The sequence below is a fragment of the Mangifera indica genome, chromosome 3, assembly GCF_011075055.1.
Source record: "Mangifera indica cultivar Alphonso chromosome 3, CATAS_Mindica_2.1, whole genome shotgun sequence".
In the NCBI taxonomy this organism is placed as follows: Eukaryota; Viridiplantae; Streptophyta; class Magnoliopsida; order Sapindales; family Anacardiaceae; genus Mangifera; species Mangifera indica.
The window spans coordinates 17,614,229-17,635,937 of record NC_058139.1 but is presented as its reverse complement, the minus strand read 5'-3'; the positions used below and the strand labels follow the sequence as shown (position 1 = coordinate 17,635,937).

Here is a 21,709-nt window from a genome sequence, read left to right as displayed (position 1 = left end):
TTAATAACAACGTTTGACTCCTCCGAAGACAAAAACTTTCGATGGTTGGTCAAAAAGCCAAAGGGATAAGGTTGAGCAGTTGAAAAGATAGATTAAATTTTCTTGAAACAGTTAATTTGTAAATAGGTTGTTTATTTATTTATTTTTTCAGAATTTTTATGTTTAAATTATTATTTTATTTTTATAATATTTTTGTTTTTAGAGAAAAAGATATAGGTTTGAATGAAATAATATAGTCTATACCATGGACGGAGGAAAAATGCAATTCAGTTTTTTTTTTTTTTCAATCATGGTTTACACAAGCCAAATTGATTTATGATGATGGACCACTAGGTATATTGAAGTAGAACAATTGTAAAGAAATATGACTTGGTTGCCCAAGAGGACCATCTGGACAGGCAAACTAAGAAAAGTCAGCCTCCAACGAAAAACCAAGAACAAAACCATTGCACTCCTTATGACCCCATATTTGAGAAAGATCGAGAAAAACGAATACAGCTTTTAACATACATATTACTACCATTCTTTAAAAAAAAAAAAAAATGCTAAGACTAACATTTTAGGCTTTTCCCAATTGAATTCGACAATACCTCGAAACTCTAGCACAAGATGATACTATAATGAAGATAATAACTATTCTACTATATCTTTACGTTAATCCTATAGAGTAAAAAAGAGGTTAAAAAGGGTCATTTAATCTATTTTAGGTTGAAAAATGAGTAGTTAATTTCTTTTTGAAATTTAAAAAATTAATAATTTAATATTTTTTAAATTTGAAAAATAAATAATTTAATATATTAAAAGTATCAAAATAACATCTAAAATTTTATATTTACTCTTATTAGATTTCATTATTTTTTAATCAACTTTCATATACTTTTATTTTTATTTAATATTAATCATTCTATATTCTATTTTTGGGTCTGCCACTGTTAGAAACCCTCACCTAATCCATTTTGCTGGAAATACTGCACTTGAAAACCTCGGGAGGAAGAACATTTAACCCATCTAGATTAAGCTTTCCCTTACTTATTGTGAAATTCGTGAGGGACATTTATTATGCAATGCAACTCAGCCTCTAAAGTTGCATATGGTTTGCCCATCTTGTTTCCCAGAATAGGAAAAAGGTCAGAGCAAAGAGCATAAAACTCCTTCTTTGACTCACCAAACATTTCCTTGTCATAAGAATCAACCAATTACAATACGGTACAAGGTATTAACAGTTGAACCAATATCCACAAATTTAGTATACATGACAGTAAAGTAACACATGTTGTCAGCTATGAATTGAATAAGTAACCTTATCAGATAATTGCAGCACCTCAAAGCCAAGAAATTAGAAATAAATGTTTACTGTATTCATCTAAAAAGAATCCATTTTAATACATTGAATACACCAAAATCCATCCATAGTGCAATATGAAACAATAATACCAAAATTTAATTAATTAAGCTATTCCCACTTCATTTGTAATCTCACAGTTTTAAACATTTCAAGTTATAGTACATAATTAATTTCACTGTTTTTTCTTAGCAAAAACATGGTAATAGACCAAAGCATTATTCTAAAACACCGTATACTTGACAATATGATAAAAGTAAGACTTTAAAAATAGGCATAGTAGTCTCCCCAGGCCTTGAAGTTATTCTTCTCAATGTTGTGTTGGTTGCACTTGATAGAGTTGTGTTTCATAACCAATCATTTTGGCTAAAATTGTAATAATATTAGGGTATAATATCATGATTATAATTAATAATATAACATATCTTCCTCACTACTCTATATATATATATTCATTCTATAGTGAAATCGTAACAAGGAGATCAATGTGTATCTTGATCATGAGGGCCTATATGCACATATAGTTATCATTCTAAAATGTCTTCTGACTAAAGACACAAATAATAAGAAAGATTATTATCATGTTGAATAATCCTATCGAGAGGTAATGACAGATATCACATATCAAAGTTGTTTATAACAATCTGGTGCAATACATGAGTAACTGATATTTGCATATTCACTAAACTACTCATCATAGGATTCCACATAGATTGTGACCTTAGTGTCTATGGAACAAATCATTTAATAGATAGTGGTGTATGTGCTTATTTGACTTGAGATCAATTGAATGCCTTATGCACCAATTAACTTAGTTTGGTGTTCCATACATCATGAATGATTGTACCAAGGTTAGGCATGACTATGACATGTTCGGAATAGTTATATTTTAGGTCATGTATGGTCGTGTGCAAGGTCATGCATGCCTATATGAGATGAACTTAGAATTTCCCAATAGTTTTTCCTAGTGATCATATGAAGTTCATGTACTACTAACCAATGACTCATAAACTACGATGGAAGGTACGCATGTACGACTAGTATACCTGAATGTACATAGGGTAGTGTGAGACTCTATCGACAAAGCATAAGAGAGATGTTGGGCATGTGTATACATCCCACATCGCTTGAAGATGCTAAGATTAGATTGGTTAAATAAGTTATAAACTCTTTAAACTACCAAGACATGTTTTAGGTTACAAGGCCTAGAAGTAAAACCATAATGGACTGTGTATTTAAAGTGGACAATATATTAATAGTTGGTCAAACTATTGGACCAAAGATGTTACAAATTGTATTATAGCTTAAAATATGATTTTGTAGACTTTAAGGAAAAAGGTTGTTTAATAAGTTTAAGACATGAATCTAGTTTCTTGCTAAAGATTAGTGAGATTAAGGATTTTAGAATTAAATCCAATAAGATTTATGTATGATTATTGATAAGATATGAAAAGTTACAAAATATTTTGGTTTATGGATTTTAGTATGTCCATTGTTTGTTGGACCCTTAGGTGTTTAGATTATGTCAAAACTAAATTTAAAGTTGTTAGTTAATATTTAATGAGCTAATTAAGTTCATGACATAAAATTACTATAATCAAAAAATGGGCAAAATTTATGTTTTCAATTTTTCAAATACAAGATGCCCATCCTCAAATATAGGACCCTCTTCTCTTGCAAGATGTCGGTTTCTCTACTCATCCCATGCTCATTCTTGCAATTCTAGAGCTCTCTAAAATTTTTATCAAATGGATAGGGACGCTCGTTTCAAATGAAGGGACGTTTATCCAAGATTGGAAGACGACTACGTGATATTTGTCCCCTCTCTAATGCATTTGAAAGCTAATTTGGGATGGTCAATAAAATCAACATGGTGGGATGCCCATTCCCTTGTTTGTTCTTTGCTTGTCCTTTCATGTTTGAAGCATTCTAGAAGATGCAGAGTAGGACATCATCCTAGTAAAAGGAATGTCGATCCCTCAAGTGGCATGACTTAAAAATTCAACTATTGGATGTTTAATTCAAAACCACCAAAGTTGGAATGTGTAAGAGGACACTTGTCCCTCAATATAGGTTGCCTATCCCATTGTGTTTTTAAGGTCAAAACATCATTTTCAAAGTTCAAAGGATACATTATTCCAACCAACTATCATTTGAGCCATTCTAGCCATCCAAAACTATAAATTAAAAACTCTTTGATGGGGAATAGATTAGAGATTATTAATGTAAAATCTTATACTCTTCTCTTCTCCAAAATTCTCTCCAAAAGCTTATAACTCATATCATTGAGAGACACTCCGCACTTATTCTTTGTATCAGTTTTGTAAAGGCATTTTACATTCAATTTTTCTATATTCAAGCAAACGTGGGTAAAATCCTGGATAACTATTGAGTTAAATGCAATCCTAAATTAACTAGTGAACGTGAACAAAATCCTGAAAAAATATTATAAAGAAGAGATTCTTTACTAGTGAAACTTTAAATGAATTGCTTGAAGAAATGGATATAAAAGACTTAAAAGAGAAAACTCTGAATCACTATAAATCTTGAGCATTTTCTTTCTCTACTCTATTTACTTTGAGCATCATATATTTGTGATATGTATTTGAGAATTTGTTAAATATTTGTTTTGTTTGAATATGGGCCAAACGACTATTTTCCACTTAAACTATGCTGAATTTTCAAAGTTCTCTCCATTAACTATGGAAATATCGTTTACCCACCTATGAACAGTTAAAATTAACAGTGATAAGGGTAAAATCATTATTTTCTCTATAATATTAAAAATAAACTAAAATATAATCTATTTTTGCCTCCCTAAACTTTAAAAACTAAAATTTTCCCTTAGCCTAAGTTTTAAAAAATGGCAGTTTCACCCTAGGGTTTCATTTTGAAATCTCCGATGACATCTTCAACTCCATTGTCGACGGCCTCTCCCTTCCGAAGCTTCCGAAGCATCCTCTCCTTTTGACGATCTCTTTCCTCCCATTTGGAGGTTCGATCAACGTCGGAGAAGCCTTGGGAGACGAAAAACTTCATCGGGAAAGACAAAGTTCTTCGTCTTCCTAGACGAAGATGAAGTTGTTGTCTTCGTCTTCATCTTCATCTTCTTCGATGAAGTTCTTCATCTTCCAAGGCTTTTCCGACGTCGATCAAGCATCCAAATGAGAGAAAAGGGATCGCTGGAAGGAGAGGATGCTTCGAGAGGGAGAGGCCATCAATAATGGAGCCGGAGATGTCATCAGAGATTTCAAAACGAAACCCTAGGGTGAAACTGTCATTTTTTAAAACTTAGGCTGGAAAAACTTTTAGTTTTTAAAGTTTAGGGAGGCAAAAAGAGATAAAAATTTTCGACGTTAGGGTTCTGGTAAATTTAACTGGCCATGGATGGGTAAATGGTATTTCCATAGTTAATGGGGGGAACTTTGAGAATTCAACATAGTTTAGGTGGGAAATAGTCCTTCGGCCTTGAATATATTGGTTAAAATTCCTTAAGTGATTAACTTTGATAAAATATTTGTTCGAGAGACTTTACGTTTGTATTATGTGTTTGTGATAAATTGCTAAACATAGTTTATGCTTACATATGCTTTGATACGTTCTTGAATATAATTTGTGCTTAATTGTTTGGATATTTTATTGAACTTATTTTATTGGTTGTACTTGATTATAAATTTGCTTAAAAGTTTTTTTTCTAATTCGGTAAAAAGTTTTAAATAATCCTATTCACCCCCCTTTAGGATTATTAGTCATTTGAGGGGTTTTCACTGTTGTTGATAAACTAATTGATATGGTTTATAAAACTTGCATGGTTAGTTTTGTTGGTAGGGAATTTGATGAAGATATGTTATTGTTAGACGTGTACAACTTTGGATGTTATAGTATGGATGAATGGGTTAGCAATGTATTATGTTTATATCAATTCTTTTATAGAAGAGGTTATGTTTCAACTGCCTAGGGAAGCAGGGGTTTCAATTTCATGGAAAGTGAAACTTCAATATTACCTTAATCTCTACCATTAAAGATATAAAATATTTGAAGGGTTATAAAGGGTTATTAGCTATTGTAATTGCAAATGAGGATGTTGGAACTTGTCTTGAGGATATCATTATTTTTAAAAGTTTTCTCATGTGTTTTCAAAAGACTTGCTTGGCTTACCCTTTAATAGAGAAATGGAGTTTGCAATTGACTTAGTGCTAGGAACTACTTTTATTTTAAAGGCTCCATATAAAATGATACCTTTAGAGTTGAATGAATTAAAGATTCAATTATTGGATTTATTGCATAAGAGTTTCATTCGCCCTAACATATCACCTTGAAGTGCTTCGATGTTATTTGTGAAAAAGAAATAATGGTACCATGAAATAAGGTGACTATTAAGACTAATTATTCCACTCCCTCAAATTGATGATCTATTATAATGTAGTGTTTTTAGCTCAGGAGGTTATTAAAGATAGAATTAGTGTTGATCCTTTTAAGGTTGAAGCAATGTTATAAAAGTTATAAATTTTTTTGCTAGGCTTAGTAGGTTACTATAGCCAATTTGTGGAAGTTTTCTCTAGTTTTGCATCATCATTGACTCTACTATTAAGAAATATGTCAAATTCCTATGGGACGAGGAGTGCGAGAAGAGTTTTCAAGAACTAAAAAAATAATAATAATAGATTGGTTTTTAATCGATGTTAACTATTCCTTTTGATAATGGTGGTCGATATGGTAAAGTGATGGCTAATGCTTTTAGGGAATTGAAGAACTATGGGTAGTATCATCTAACTCATGATTTTGTATTGGTTGTTGTGATGCTAGCCTAAAAAATCTGAAGGCATTACCTATTAACTTAAAAAGAGTAATTTGAGATGATAGAGACGGGTAGAACTTGTGAATGATTATTATTGTCATATTAATTATGAAGTTAGGAAGGCGAATATGGTAGCTAATGCGTTTAGTAGAGAGTCATTAGGAGGTATAGTGCATTTGATTCCTACTTAAAAGCATATTTTGAATGATTTGAGGAAGTGTGATATTAGGGTAGTATTGTTTGGATAAAATGGTATATTAGTCAATATAAAAGTACAATTGACACTCATTAAAAGGATTATAGTGGCTAAAAAGGAATATATGTTATTGTTAGAAATAGTTGAAGAAGTTAAAAATAAAAAAGAAAAAGGTAATAATATGAAAGTCAATCTTCCTTATGATGATATTTTGAGGTTTGGGAAAAGGATATGTGTGCCTAATAATGATAATTTGAGGAGAAATTTTGAGTAAAGTTTATGGGTCTGCTTATAGCATTTATCTAAAGAGTACTAAAAGGTATTGTGATTTAAAGAATAATTTTTTATGGAGAAACTTGAAGAATAATATCACTGAGTGGTTTTTGGAAAACCACTTTCTGTTAATAGAGTTTGCTTACAATAACTATTTTCACTTTAGTATTGTATATTGGATTTGGGACCACAACTTATTCAAATTACTTTTGATGAAATTAATTTAATTAAAGAAAGACAAAAGATTTATTGTAACACCCCTCTCCAGATATGTACCCTTACCTAAAATAAATATCCAAAGAGACGTATTAGCTAAAACTTTTTTCCAAACACATGCAATAATAAATAATAGCATGATAATATAAAAAACTTCCACAATCCCAAAACTGAAATAAATCATATTAAATATAATATCAATCCTGGTGTCTAAAATTCAAATCATAAAATATAAAGCGTGACCACTACAAACAAACTCAATTACATAAATACAACCCATTATATAAAATGAACAAAATGCCTTTGCCTCATGCACTATCTTGAGTTGATTCGTTGGCTCCTTGCTACAACCCTTCTACTTTACAACCTTACCTGCAAAACTACAAAAGGAGACGATGAGTGAAATACACTCAATTTGTAAGTGAGCACATAACACATTATCAAATAATATTCCTCAAGTGTCTCATTTTATCTTTGTTGTGGTGTTTTGGATGTTTTTTCTAGCATCCTAGATGTCCATCTAAAAAAATCATGGCATCTAGCACTTAGTCCTCAATGGCAGTGTTATTTCAGATAACCAGTGTTAGACGATGCATGTTAGTGTTCCACACGTCGGGTGGAAAGCAATGAGACATCCTAGATATCAATCATAAGGTGCACCCAATACATATATTTGTGGCTTTGGGCTACAGATACCATATCACAAAAGAACAAAACCACATGCCCAACATCGATGTGTGCACAAGCATCCTAGATGTTAAGACACCCTACACTAATGTATAATTATCCAAAAATATCAAAGTTATATAAACTAGTCTTGTTGCTTTCATGACCACACTGTACACAATTTGTTGGCACGATCACACTACAAATGGCTCAATGATAATTCACAAGATCATAATACGTCATTTCTAGTTTTTTACTTGAAATTACTTAGATCGTGGTCTATTTCGTCATTCACACAATCAGATACAACCAAATTCTCTTTGTGCCATTTTTCACATTGTTTGACACATTTATCCAATATTAATCTCATATTGCCTTCGTTAGGGCCTTAATTCATATGTTCCTCTCATTCATCCTTTATAAGGGTAAATTAGTCATTTCTAAATTCATATACTCACATTAGAACTTCATATACTTTTTATGTACTTCATATGTCTTTATTTTCAAATTTTCCTAAAAGTATACAAATGTGCATCATACACTCACAGAGATGTATTATTTCATCCACACAAGGCATCTTTGTGGTTAGACACATGGCAATGTGTCCTACATCACACGAGTATGTGTCCATTCTCAAATCTACACTCTTCTAGCTTCATCCTAACACAGGAAGAAATTCGCTTAAAAGCACACGAGCGTGTTGCTGATTTCTACAAATCATCTTTGCGTCTAAATTTATGATTTTCAACCACCTAAACCAAAATTTAGACTGTCAATTATTCTTCAAGCGAATATCACTCTCAAATAAGCCATCAAACAAAATACTTCATAAGTTCCCACCCATACCCCCAAATAATGAATTTCATACCCCTCTCACTAATATACTAATATTTCATCAAGCATCATTCACATCATAATTTCAAAATATAATCTATACAAAGCATCTATAATCGAAAGTACAAGAATTCAATAATCAAATATCAAGAATATGAGTAAATTATCACCTCAATACTACCTCATTCTTAGTTTCTATTACCACGAACATATCCATAAAACATACCAAACCAACTTCAAGGAATATATATATATATATATATATACACACATACACATATGTGTACATTCCCACAAATAAAATCATGATTCATAGTAAGTATAAGTGTCATTAATAATAACATGATCTCAAACATATGCCCATTTAACAATTCATACATAATTCTTATACAAAAGGAAAGAGAATTGCCTACATACCTTTCCTCTATTATCCATAAGTAAGATTTGTGTGACTAGAATAATCTCTAAGAGCCTCCCTTACATCCAAGGTCTCCAAGTGACTCAAAAATCCTCTCAAACTCTGCTTTCTCTATGAAAATATGATGAATTCCTTTAACCAAACACGTCCAAGTTCTTTTTATTTTTATTAAAAATTACAATATACGAGCATGTACTATTCACACATAGGCATGTACGTTGTTATCTATTAATGGCACCTTTGAAAATCCTCATGAAATACATTTTTATTCAAAATTCAAATACTCTGACCATGCAAGGGCGTGTACCTACTTATACACAGGCGTGCATGTCATCCACATTTAGTCAATTTTACTCTTCTCACAAGAAAAGACTATTTTGACCTTGCAATCAAACACGCAAGTATATGACCTTCTTACACAGTTGTGCAAGCCTGATTTCACACATAATATAATACAATATAATTAGTCGTACTTAAAGTCAAAAGACAATAATAACCTTAGACGAATTTGTAGGTATTACATTTATGTTGACCATCCTAGGCAAGAATTAGAGTTCCAAATTGGACATTTGTTTTTTCTAAGGATATCACTTTGGAAGGAGTTTTTTCAATTTGGGAAGAGAGCTAAGCCCTAAGTTTATAGGGCCTTGAAATTTTGGAAAGAATTTGTGTGTGGCCTTGCCACTAAGTCTCTCAAGGCTTCATAATGTGTTTCATAGTTTAGTATGGAGGGACTATTTACCTAACCCTCCCCATATGTGAGGGATTTGTCGTATGAAGAACAAGCATCAGAAATCATTAATAGAAATGAGCCAATTTTGAAGGCTAAAGTTATCTCAATGGTAAAAGTGCATTGGAAAAATCACTCTTTAAAAAAGACAACATAGGAACGAAATGATAAAATAAAGGAAAAGTATCTCAAACTCTTTGAAGCTTAAGGTATGTGCTAATTTGGAGGACAAAATTCTTTTCAAGGAAAAGAATTGTATCATCCAACATTTATTATTATTATTATTAGGCCAAACGACAATTTCCCACCCAAGGTATGTTGTAATGACAAGTTTCCACCATTTAACTATAGAAACACCAAATACTCATCCATGACCATTTAAAAATAACTGTGGTAAAGGTAAAATCATCATTTTCTCTATAATATTAAAAAATAAACTAAAATATAATCTATTTTTACCCCCCTAAACTTTGAAAACTAAAATTTTCCCCCAGCCTAAGTTTTAAAAAATGACAGTTTCACCCTAGGGTTTGGTTTTGAAATCTTCGACGACATCTCCGGCTCCATTGCCAATGACCTCTCCCTCCCGAGACATCCTCTCCTTCCGACGATTTCTTTCCTCCCATTTGGAGGGCTGATCGACATTGAAGATGTCTTAGGAGATTCGTCTTGGGAAGACGATCTTCTTCCCAGAAGAAGACCTCTGGGAAGACGACCGTCTTCCTAGATGAAGATGACCGCTTCATCTTCGTCTGGGTTCGTCTTGGGAAGACGATCGTCTTCCCAGAAGAAGACCTCTGGGAAGACGACTGTCTTCCTAGATGAAGACGACCGCTTCATCTTCGTTTGGGAAGACAAAGAACTTCGTCTTCCTCGACGAAGTTCTTCGTCTCCCAAGGCGTCTCCGACGCCGATCAACCCTCCAAGTGAGAGGAAAGAGATCGCCGAAAGAAGAGGATGCTTCGGGACAGAGAGACCATCGGCAATGGAGCTGGAGAGGTCGCCGGAGATTTCAAAACCAAACCCTAGGGTGAAACTGCCATTTTTTAAAACTTAGGCTGAGGGAAAATTTTAGTTTTGAAAGTTTAGGGGGGCAAAAAGAGATAAAATTTTCAGGCGTTAGGGTTCTGTTAAATTTAACCGGTTATGGGTGGGTATTTAGTGTTTCCATAGTTAAAGGATAGAAACTTGTCATTACAACATATCTTGGGTGGAAAATAGTCGTTTGGCCTTATTATTATTATTATCATGTTATTATTATATTTTTTTTAACATCAAAGAAATTTTATTTTGGGATAAGGGTTGGAGATGTGTTAGAATTTGAATATTATGAAGGATAAAATAAATTTGAATTTTGTATAAGATTTAATAAATTAAAGATAACAATAAGGAATTAATTTTGTAAGATATATTTCTCATTAATTGGACATTAAAGGTGGCAATAATTTAAAGTTTTTGAAAATATGCATTAAAATATTTTATTCAACCAACCCAAACACTCTAAAGGAAGGATAAGAGAGATTGTGAGTATTACCTTTAGAGAAAGTAAAAACTTTGTTGAAAAAGGAGATTGAATAGTGAAACAGTATTGTTAGAATAGTTTTTCTCACATTAGAATAAGTATCAATGTTTTTATTATCTATGTACAAATATGATATATGATTCATATATTAGATTATTTTTATTATTATTTTAGAATTATAATTCAATTTTATTGTTTTAGAATAAGAAGAAAAATTGTACATCGCATCCAAGTTAGTTTGCATTGTCTTTTTTTGTTTCATGATAGTAACATATTAATATGTAAAATAAACAAAAAATATATATTATTTTTGGATTTTATTTATAAGATTAATATTATCCTTGAATTTATCTATTTGCTAATAAAAATACTTAATATACATTTTATTTTATTTTATCTGCTAATTAAATTTTATAAAAACTTAAAATTTTTAGTAGTTTGTTTATATATTAACTTTATGAGTTTAAATTACTAGTTTATAGTATTGTAAAAATTTTGAAAATTTTATTTAAGATGAGATAGAATACTATTAACTATTTTATAAATTTTGCATGATTTTATAAGTTGTAAAAATTTCATAAAATTTGCTAGAATCTTAAAAGTGTTAAACCTAGAAAATTTGTGACAGTATTTGTGACTTGTAAAAGAATTTAGTTTTATAGAGCTTTCTAAATAATTTTTAACTTGAATATTTTTTATAAATAAATTAGTATATCTAGTCTAATTCTAGAAATTTTTGCAACTTTAAAAATTATATATGATTTATCAAAATTATTACAAGATCGACGGTTAAGTTTGAAATTTTTTTGGCAGTGTTAGTAATTTATACAAGAAATTGTTTTTAGAGAGTTTTTCAAATTATTTTTCAGTTGAGTTTTTTTATTTTATTTAAACCATTAATATGTTTATTTTAACTTTGTAAAATTTAGTAATTTTATAACTTATATAAATTTATTAAAATTACTAGAAATTTGAACTATCAAATTTGAAAAACGACTGACAGTCTTTGTCCGATAAAACTACATGTTGTTGTCTAATCACTGAAGGGAGAGGAAGATATAAAAAAGGTTGGTTGTCAACTGGAACTAAGGTGGTAACTAGAGAAAGAAAAAAAATCTTAAGAGAAAACTTATCACTTTTTAAACTTTGGTGGGGGGAAATAGTTAATTTTTAAACCTATGGGGAAAATATGATGAATGTTTTAAATATTTTTGCTAAATAATTATTTTAATTTTTGATAGTAACTATAAAAATTAATAATATTTGAGTTTTTTAAAGTTAATAGGTAAAAACTTAGTTAAGTGTAATTTTTGAGTGGGCCTAGAGTTATTTTAGGTGGGAATAAGTCCTGGCCTAAAAGTTGTTCCACATTTACTTGTTTCTAGTGGACTTGAATAAGATAAGACAAACCCATTATACATTATTGACATTCGAAAGCTTTCCATATCAAAAGGGCCAATTTAGCAAACCCAAGAGAAGCCTCCAGCCCAGTATTAGGCTAGGTTTCAGGCCCAAATACGCCCCAGCCAACCACTATTAAACGCTTATATGAATTAGGGTTTTTCTCACTGGAACTTCTTCTACTTTGCGAAAAGCTTTTATCTGAGCCGCAGTCTTTCCTCTCAGAACGGTACGCTGCTAACTCCATAACCTCTATGCTTGTTCGCTTAAGCCCTTGAAAGTGGAGATATTTATAGTTGTATATAAACTGTTTCGTAGTAGCTTATCTGTTTGTGGTAAATTATTGTTTTTGTAGTAGAGATGGCGAAGTCGAAGAACCACACAGCTCACAACCAGTCTTACAAGGCTCACAAAAACGGAATCAAGAAACCCAGAAAGCACCGCCACACATCCACCAAAGGGGTATATTTCATTGCTACATATATATATATATATATATATATATATTACAATTTCAGGATATGTTTATTTATGTAATATTTTGTCTCTGTTATGATGTAGATGGACCCAAAGTTTTTGAGGAACCAGAGGTATGCAAGGAAGCACAACAAGAAAGGAGCTGAATCAGGTGCTGATGAAGAGTAGACTCTTTTCTTTGAAAAGATGAGAGCTTTGTTTTGTTATGAGATTTACTTCACTTTTTAGTTTCAAAGATGTAGTTGTTTCTTTAATGGATATTATTCTAAGTACTGTAATGACTCGGTGATGCCCTTCAGCGGGTTTAATTGTTGAGTTCTTTTTTTTTTTTCAAAAATATTAAATGGATTGTTACTGATGTTTTGCAAAAGATTACATTTTTGAACCTCTTCAGTAGTTTCACTTTATGCTATTGCGTCTTACAGTTTAGCCATTCCTTTTGGGTTAATGGGTTCAACCTTCGGGGGTAGGTAGTTGAATGTGGACATTGCAAGTATTTTGATTGTAGCTTTAGCTGGTGGATTGGGGGAGTTTGTCAGCTGGTTACTAGATTTTGCTTTTATTAGTAATTGTTTCATAATGCAATGTTATTATTGATAGGATTTTGTTTATTTTAACGTTGATGGTTGTTCATCATCCCAAGTAGTTTTGCATTGGTAGTATTAGGCTGTTAATTGAAGGTGATTTGAGATGAGAAGATGCTTGGCTGTTCCTTGATAGTGTGAAATTCCAGTCGATATGGGAGTTAGTTTCATTTAGGAAGCCCTTGATGGTTAGTTATTCATTTTAGAACCAAAAGGTGATCTAAGGGCTATTGTACTATCGTTATTCAGGTTTAGTATTTTCTTTGAGCCAAAATCATATCATTGATTTTGATGGTTTCTAACAACATATAATTGTTTATTCAATTTGTTTTCACAATGGTATAGATTGATATATCTATTCCCAGAATCAGCAGCCCCTGCTAAATTTCAAGGAAACAACTGCTCAATGTTTATGGAAAATGAAATCACATTCCTATAAAACGCTCAAAAGGCACGTTTGTATGGCACATAAACAGGGAGAACCTACATAAGCGGTAGGAATTTACCATGGCATTTATAGCATGAAATAAGATTAACCAGTTTGGTTCCAATTATGATTGATGTACCATTCTTCCTATTTCCCATAAACAAAGGTAAGGAATCAGTGCTTTGCACTATTGAATTATAATTGATATGTTTAGAGGCCAAATGACTATTTCCCACCCAAGTTTAAGTGCTATTGGAAAGACACACCTATGAGGTTTGAAAAACCCAAAATTTCACCTATTCATTAAAATTTCAGTTAAGATTAAGTGTAAAATCATCTTTTAACCAAAAAACTAAAGTTTTTTTTAGTTTGGTCTCTCTCAATTTAAAAATCTTACAAATCCCCATCACCTAAAGTTTGAAAAATCAAAATTTCTCTCTTAGGGTTTGTAAATCATAGTCAGAGTTACCAGAGATGGTCGTCTCTGATGGCATTGGCTTTCTCTCCCGGCTCAACTCTCCCTATCGATTACTTTCCAACCACCAACGTAGGCTATTTTCTTCGACGAAGACAATCCGACTCTTCATCGAAGGAAATAGCCTACGCCGGTGACTGAGAAGTGATTGACAGGAAGAGTTATGCCTAGATAGCTTTGACAACTCTGACCATGATTTGCAAACCTTATGAAGAAAATTTTGATTTTTCAAACTTCAGGTGGGGATTGAATTATAAGATTTTCAAATTAAAAAGAGAAAATATAACAAAACTTTAGATTTTTAAAATTTTTTATTAAATGACTATTTTATCCCTAACCATAACTGTAATTTTTAATATATAATTAAGATTTTGGGTTTTTCAAACCTCATTGATGTGACCTTAAAATAGCACTTAAGCTTGGGGTGAAATAGTCCTTTGGCCTATGTTTAAAAGTGTTTGAAAATTTTGTTATTATTCATCACTTTCAAAAACATAAAAAGAAAAAAAGTTGTCATTATATTGAATAAAATTATCGTCAGTAAAATCTCAAAGTTGAATACTCATGGTTTTGTGAAATTTTGAAATTAAATTGTTTTATGATATTGGCCTCACCCTCGCCTCTGAGTCTTAACTCCGCCACTGGATCTGGATGTACGTGACCACGCGAAAAACAAATAGAAGAAACGCGTATACAGCAGCTACCGAATATACATTGACCGCAAATTCCTTGCAGATATTTCTTCTGCAAGGCTGGTCATCTTGTTGATTACTTCTGCCTGGGAGATGCATGGTTCCTTGATGAAACTACCCAATGCAAGCAAATTTCTTCAAAAAAAATTTATTATTTCCAAGCGTGGAAAATGGGCTTTAGACAGAAATCGGTTCACTTACTAGATTTGAAGCTTCAGCTTTGACCTACAGCAGAAATTAAAATTTGTTTACAAATTACAATCATTTTAGTTAAAATGAATCAAAAAAGGCCAAATGGAAACATTTTATCAAACAGTTATATATTGACAAAATAATACATGGAACAAACAATGGCCTATACAACCCAAACCTGTGTTTGACTTATCTAAGAAAATATCCATGGATTATCAATGAGAAATGAAAATGAAAAAAAGTAATTCAGGTCAGCATGTTGCAGTAATATCAGAAGGTTACCTCTGCTGATTTAAACAGTTCATCAATAACTTCAGACAGAGTTGGATGTGCATGAACCACAAATTTTATGTCCTGCATGGTTTAAAATAAATTAGCTACAGAATAATATACTAAGAGAAAATTTTGCTACTTCTTAGAGCAGCATTGGGTTATAAGTGTGTGCATATTTTTAAGCTACTGGATGCACTTTCAAGGTAAAAGGAAATAAGATAACAAGGTTTATGGCTCTTGAAGGAACAAACATTGCAGACTGAAAATAATCTTCTGAATTCTATTTAAGTAGTTCAAGCCAAAGATAACAAATCAGAAGTGGCTGTTCAGGCAAATAATATGGTTGTTTTGGCAAAGAACGCTCACTTGGATACGTGTTCCCAATGCTATTGCATTAGATGCTTCATGGATAAGGTCTGCAGCATGCAACCCGAAGATATGAACTCCAAGAATCTCTCCATTGTCAGGTCTGTATATTAACTGTATGAGAATAAAGTGAGACTACTGCAGTTCATTTGAATATATACTACCGCCACAATTATAAATAGAAGATGGCACAGAAGACCCTAATATATTCTGGAGAATAATCTTACCTCCATTACAGTTACAACAGGTAACATGAAAAACGAAGGTACACCCAGTAGAAGAAATAAAACTCCAAAAACACAGCAATCCTTTAATGTTACTTGAAGCTACTTTTCAATAATTAAATGCTTCTATGTCTCAATCTACCATGTTATTTTGATTATTAATTTGTCCAACTTTATCTATAAACCAACGAAAATTTTTAAAACTTGTGCATCATATTTATCAACTGAAGAGTACTCCTTTAGAAACTATCAATTCGTAATTGTATAACTCAAGCTATAACTGAATGCAAGAAAAAGTCCATCTCAGCTTCAACAAATTGATAAAAATTATTGAAATTAAGTTCTGACTGTGCCAAACATAGTTAAGTTAGATTTAGCAAATCGACTATACTGCTTTATCCATTATGACAGAAATCCCCCATATTTTTATTTTTTGGATCAAAACATACACTTACATGTGAGATCCAAAGTGTATAGCAGCTAGCTATTTGTTTAGCAATCAGAAAATTTCCAGATTTCAGCCTTTTATCAAACTTGAATAACAGAAGAGTCAAGAATATTTACCTTGGCAAGTCCCTCCCCTTCATTTTCTGCTAGGGCCTTGGTGTTAGCTTTGAAACTTGTCTTGGCAACACTTACTTCAAATCCCTCCTTTTCAGCCTTTTCTCTTGCTTGAGGCTGTGAAATTTTGAGTTAAATCCTCAAAAACTAAACACAAAGATTCAAATTCATATTACATGATTTCTTTCTTAACAAGAGAGGGGAAAGAAAAGTGAAATTATATCATACAAGAAACCATACATGGCAACATATTCACAAAGTAGATGTGCTTGTAAGAATAAACATTTACCTCTGTCAATCCAACCATACTAATTTCAGGATGTGTGAAACAAGCTGCTGGGATGCTTAAATGATTGAGTACATGATCTCTTCCAGTCACTTGTTCAACCACTGCATCAAGATATCAATGGAAAAAATGAAATGTTTGCAGAAGAATATGTAAGATTTGAAATGGCAATGTATAAAACTACTTGCCGAGTACCTGAAATTCCTTGTGCACTAGCTGCATGTGCAAGCATCATTTTACCATTTGCGTCTCCTATGCAATACAAGTGAGGAACCTGGTATTCAAAAATCAAGGATCAGCAACAAACTGGCGACAGTCATACATGAAAATGTGCCTTCCAGAAATTAACTAACCAAATTGCCATTTGTATCAATTACACACATCCGCTCATCAACAGGAATAAAACCTCGCTTTGTTACTACATTGATCTGAGGGGAAAAAAAGAAAGAAAAAGAAAGATAATGAGACACTCTGTGCACATTTCTATTCTTGGAAAACTACAAAATTAGTTATTGTATTAGTCAAAGAGGCCTACATTCTCCAGACCAAGGCCATTAGTGAATGGAGCCCTTCCAGTTGCAATTAATGCCGCATCTACCTACATAACAGAACCAAAACCAAAAAGTTAACAGCATGTAGCACAACAAGAAACTAAGTACAATCATATAAAGGGGGAAACAGATAGAAGTTAAACAAAGGCCAGAATAGCACCCTTGGATTTTAAAAAACCTTCCCTGCTTAAAATCAGTTTTAATGTTACAAGAAGTGCAGCTGAAAGATTATAACCTCAAGACAATAGTTTCAAAGATTCACTAACACATATACTCTCCATAACTGAGTAAATATTGCTAGTCAAAGGTAGAAACATAATTCCCAACATTGTTCAGCCTCAATTTCAGTGCCAGTCAATTTGCAAATTTAGAAAATTCAGGGTCTTTGTATCACAACCAATTATAGGATAACTTTACAAACAGTGAAAACCACCAGTATTTCATGCACAATTTTCCATCAAAAATATAACTTCTGTTACCTCCAATGTATCTTTGTGTTCCTTGGTCTTTGCATCGATAAGCTCAATAGTGACTGGTTTCCCATCCTTCGCAGGAGTAATCTATGAACAACAGAAGAGAAGATGAATGAACCCTCTCAAACAAGCCATTTAGGGAACCTACCAATATAAACAAAAATTACCTTAGATGCAAATACTCCAGTATGATAGTCAATATTCCGAGGATTTATTAAAACCCTTTGAGCCAGCTTACCAATCTCAGGATCAAATCCAGGCATAAGCTGATCTAGAGCTTCAATAAAAGTAACCTGCATAAAAGCTCTTGCCTACTCAGTTTCCTTTGAAAATACAGAATATCCAGGTTAAAACAAGATGAAACACACAAAGACAATATAATATATCAACTTCAATAAATGAGAGAGAACCTACTGATTAGTCAAGGTTTTTATCGTTTATGCAATAGTCATTGCATGGTCCTCATAGAAGAAAATAAATCATGAATCAGCATCTTTGAGTCGAACACACTCAAATTCATAGATAAATTCATATTTTGACCCAACAACATTATAAAACTTTCTTGCGTAACAATCCTTGACAATATTTAGTTCAAGATAGTCAAAAGGCTCCTTGCTTAGATCACAGGGAAAACAAATATTAGCAATTTTCTCAAGATCAGAAAGGGCAAATATGTCAAAATCTACAATGAATGCTGAGCCATGCTTCCTAATAGTCCTAACACACCACTTTTTAGCCTCAATAATTTTGTTTCCAAGACCATGACACCCAAAAACATCCAGGTGTTGCCCATTAGATGTCATCGCAATTCATCTCAGTTAGGAACCATGGTATTAATCTAACAATGAATCATTGAAAGTATCTGACATTAGGTGACAAATATTAAAGCATTTCCGTATTTAATTTTCCAAAATCAGGGAAACTCACAATTAAAACACAGTTCATTTTAGAAAAAACTGAGAAAGGAAAACTTGTTCGTCAGTTTTTTAAATGAGAACTGACACTTTTGATTTTCTCTTGAAAGGAATATTTATTAATTACATCATATAAACATAATTTATAAGGGAAAAACAGCTTCTAATATTTATTATTTTACAGGAAAGGAATTACCTCACTTCCAAGTGCGGTATATACATCACTGAATTCAAGTCCAATATAGCCACTTCCTACAATTGCAATCCAGTCAGGAACAGTCTCCAATTTGAGTGCATGGTCACTTGTGATCACAGTCTTCCCTGCAGGTCATTATTAAATTATTAGATAACTACTACAAGCAAGACATAGAAGAAGCTTGTGGCTAGCTTGGTGTATATGTCATATAGTCCAGCAAATAACTTTTTTTTAACCAAAACTTAGATGAAGACGAAAAATTACAATGATAAGAATGAACAAAAAATATATATATATATATTTACCATCAACTTCAATGCCCTTAGGTACAAATGGAACAGAACCAGTAGCAATGATTATATCTTTTGCAGTAACTATATTCTCAGGTGAACCAACTTTCCCATATTTCACTTTTTGCGGTCCCTGAAGAATTTCATAAATAACTTATATTCATTAGATAACTGACATGTTGAACATTCACTCAGTAAAGAACATAAACTAAAATTACCAAAACTGTCCCAAAACCAGTTAATATGTCCACCCCAAGAGCTTTCATTGAATTTGTTAAATTATTACGAATTTTTGTAGCAAGATTATTTGCGTGATCAGCCACGCCTTGTCTATCATACCCAGCAGCTGCAACCTAACATGAAGTGCAAGAAAAAACCGTAAATTCACATAGTCTCAGACTCTTTTCAAGCACAACGTAATCTTAAAGAAGCAGCAAAGTACAAGTGTGATCTTAAAATTTCAGCTTCCATTACCTGCAAACCAAGGGCCTTCATGTGATGCTCACTCTGCAGTTCACGCATCCGACCACTTACTGCCAGAAGTGCTTTAGAAGGAACACATCCTCTATTAACACATGTTCCTCCCACCACATCTCCCTCAATAATGGCAGTTTTCAGTCCCTGCATTAATAACATTCACGATCAAGCAAGCTCTTCAGCAGCTCAAATTCCAAAAAGCAAGATGACTACACACGTCCTCAATGTCACCCTAACTAGCGAAATGGATACCAACGGGGTGTCACTACGGAAAAAATATTTGAACTACATGCCTTAATGAAAATTAAATGTCTTGATCGTTTATACATAGTAATAAAGACAGAAACAAATGAGGCGCCAAATTATGTTTGTAAGATAAAAATTAAGCTTCACTGAGCTTTAATTAAGCTCGCAATAAAATTTACGGGAGTACCTTCTCTACAGCATGCAATGCAGCTCCATGGCCTCCAACACCAGCTCCAATGATAATCAAATCATAGTCGAAGGGTTTTGGAGTTCCATTACCAGAATGAGAAGCAGAGACGTTACTTGTGTCAAAGCGTCGTCGACTCTGAAGATGAACTCGTTGCGACTTGGAACAAGTGAGAGAAGACGAGAATCTAAAGGCCTCCCGCCTTAATCCACAAAACCGAAGATCCACAGATTTCGAAGAACAGAAAGAGGAGGAATCGCTAGCGTTGTACTTTCGTGATCCGCTAATCGAAGCTGACGCGGTGGCTTGAGAGAGCGAAAGAGAGAGGGAGGAGGAGTGCATTCTGAAAATGCCGAGAAGAATGAGGAGATAGAGAGAGACTTCGTCTTGTTTTGGTTTTGTTTAGAAGGAAGGAAAGAAATGGAGAGATCCGAGGAAGAAATATAGAGTGTGTTTTGAGTGGGAGTGGGAGATAGCGAAGAGGGACTTCGAGAAGTCCGTTAAGAGCGGAGATATCGAAGTGAAGTGCGGCTGATGAACCACCAACTTTTTGTTGCTCTTCTAGTCTTCGCTATCTAGTTTTCCTGCTAGTTGGCTGCCCCACCCAGTTTTTGCTATTTTACGCATGGCGCGTGGCTTGCCTATTGAAGCTCCCATAAATTGAAATTTCCCAGTTTTAGAAAATTTAATTTTTTTTTTTTTTCGTAAGTAAAGTAATAATGTATTTTCATTTCATTGCTTCGGCTGACATTTCCATCCCCACGTTTCTTTTGTTTACTTTATAAATAAATATATCCCTGGTGAGAGAGCAATAAGTGTTTTTGATAAAATATTGGATTTGGGTGATCATAGAAACGATATATGGCTCGCCAACTCTCCTCTCACCGGTTCATGTTTTTTTGATCATATGATATTCAAAATAATTTACTCTTAAATTTTATTTGGATAATGTAAATATGTGATTTTCTTTAAGTATATGATTTTTTTATAAGAAATCACAATTAACTCTATAAATAAAAATTGATCATCTCTCTATCTTTATATACTTTTACACACAACACGCTAACATCAATAATTAACTGATAAAAAAATTTAAATTATTTTTATTCATCATTAAGTTAAGGGATCAAGTGAGAGAAATCAACATTTTCTAAATTCTTATTAAATTTTATCTATATTTGATACGTTTTAAAATACTATGAATCAAAATATGTTTTTATATCTTCAAATTATGTGAAAAACATAATATTTAAAATCTATAAATATGAAAATTCGATGCTTAATTGTTTTCTCATGAATGTAATTATGATTTATATGCATGATAGTTTGATATTTAATAGTTTTCTTTATGAATATAATTATGACTTATACGTGGTATTAGAGTATGGTTTAAAAACTCATGTCTTTTCATCAAAGATTGTT

General features: G+C 32.4%; 2 protein-coding genes across 4 annotated transcripts; one reads left to right on the top strand and one right to left on the bottom strand.

Moving 5' to 3' along the window:
• Nucleotides 1-12,469: 12,469 nt before the first annotated feature.
• On the top strand, nt 12,470-13,243 carry LOC123212438 (60S ribosomal protein L29-1-like). 2 transcript variants are annotated; one of them, XM_044631577.1, is made up of 3 exons: nt 12,470-12,625; nt 12,755-12,858; nt 12,958-13,243. In XM_044631577.1, exons 2-3 carry the CDS (start codon nt 12,757-12,759, stop codon nt 13,039-13,041), a joined length of 186 nt encoding a protein of 61 aa, XP_044487512.1. In that variant the 5' UTR covers nt 12,470-12,625; nt 12,755-12,756; the 3' UTR covers nt 13,042-13,243. The 2 variants fall into 2 exon arrangements, with proteins under 2 accessions (XP_044487512.1, XP_044487513.1); XM_044631578.1 differs by having other exon boundaries at nt 12,503-12,625; nt 12,752-12,858.
• Nucleotides 13,244-14,854: 1,611 nt separating this feature from the next.
• On the bottom strand, nt 14,855-20,851 carry LOC123212437 (dihydrolipoyl dehydrogenase 2, chloroplastic). 2 transcript variants are annotated; one of them, XM_044631575.1, is made up of 16 exons: nt 20,288-20,851; nt 19,852-19,998; nt 19,596-19,730; nt 19,393-19,510; nt 19,088-19,212; nt 18,145-18,270; nt 17,984-18,064; nt 17,489-17,551; nt 17,307-17,381; nt 17,149-17,227; nt 16,957-17,057; nt 16,671-16,784; nt 15,883-15,996; nt 15,526-15,597; nt 15,253-15,276; nt 14,855-15,165 (listed from the first exon to the last, which is right to left on the bottom strand). In XM_044631575.1, the coding sequence occupies exons 1-16, from the start codon at nt 20,627-20,629 to the stop codon at nt 14,989-14,991; spliced, it is 1,893 nt and encodes a 630-aa protein (XP_044487510.1). In that variant the 5' UTR covers nt 20,630-20,851; the 3' UTR covers nt 14,855-14,988. The 2 variants fall into 2 exon arrangements, with proteins under 2 accessions (XP_044487510.1, XP_044487511.1); XM_044631576.1 differs by having other exon boundaries at nt 14,855-15,137.
• Nucleotides 20,852-21,709: the final 858 nt, after the last annotated feature.

Coding starts and splice junctions, on each gene's coding strand:
- LOC123212437 (XM_044631575.1), bottom strand. CDS start 20,629: ATGCACTCCTCCTCCCTCTCTCTTTCGCTCTCTCAAGCCACCGCGTCA. Junction 19,731..19,851: donor TGAAGGCCCTTGGTTTGCAG/GTAATGGAAGCT, acceptor ACTTCATGTTAG/GTTGCAGCTGCTGGGTATGA. Junction 15,277..15,525: donor AACTGTTTAAATCAGCAGAG/GTAACCTTCTGA, acceptor TTTCTGCTGTAG/GTCAAAGCTGAAGCTTCAAA.
- LOC123212438 (XM_044631577.1), top strand. CDS start 12,757: ATGGCGAAGTCGAAGAACCACACAGCTCACAACCAGTCTTACAAGGCT. Junction 12,859..12,957: donor GCCACACATCCACCAAAGGG/GTATATTTCATT, acceptor GTTATGATGTAG/ATGGACCCAAAGTTTTTGAG.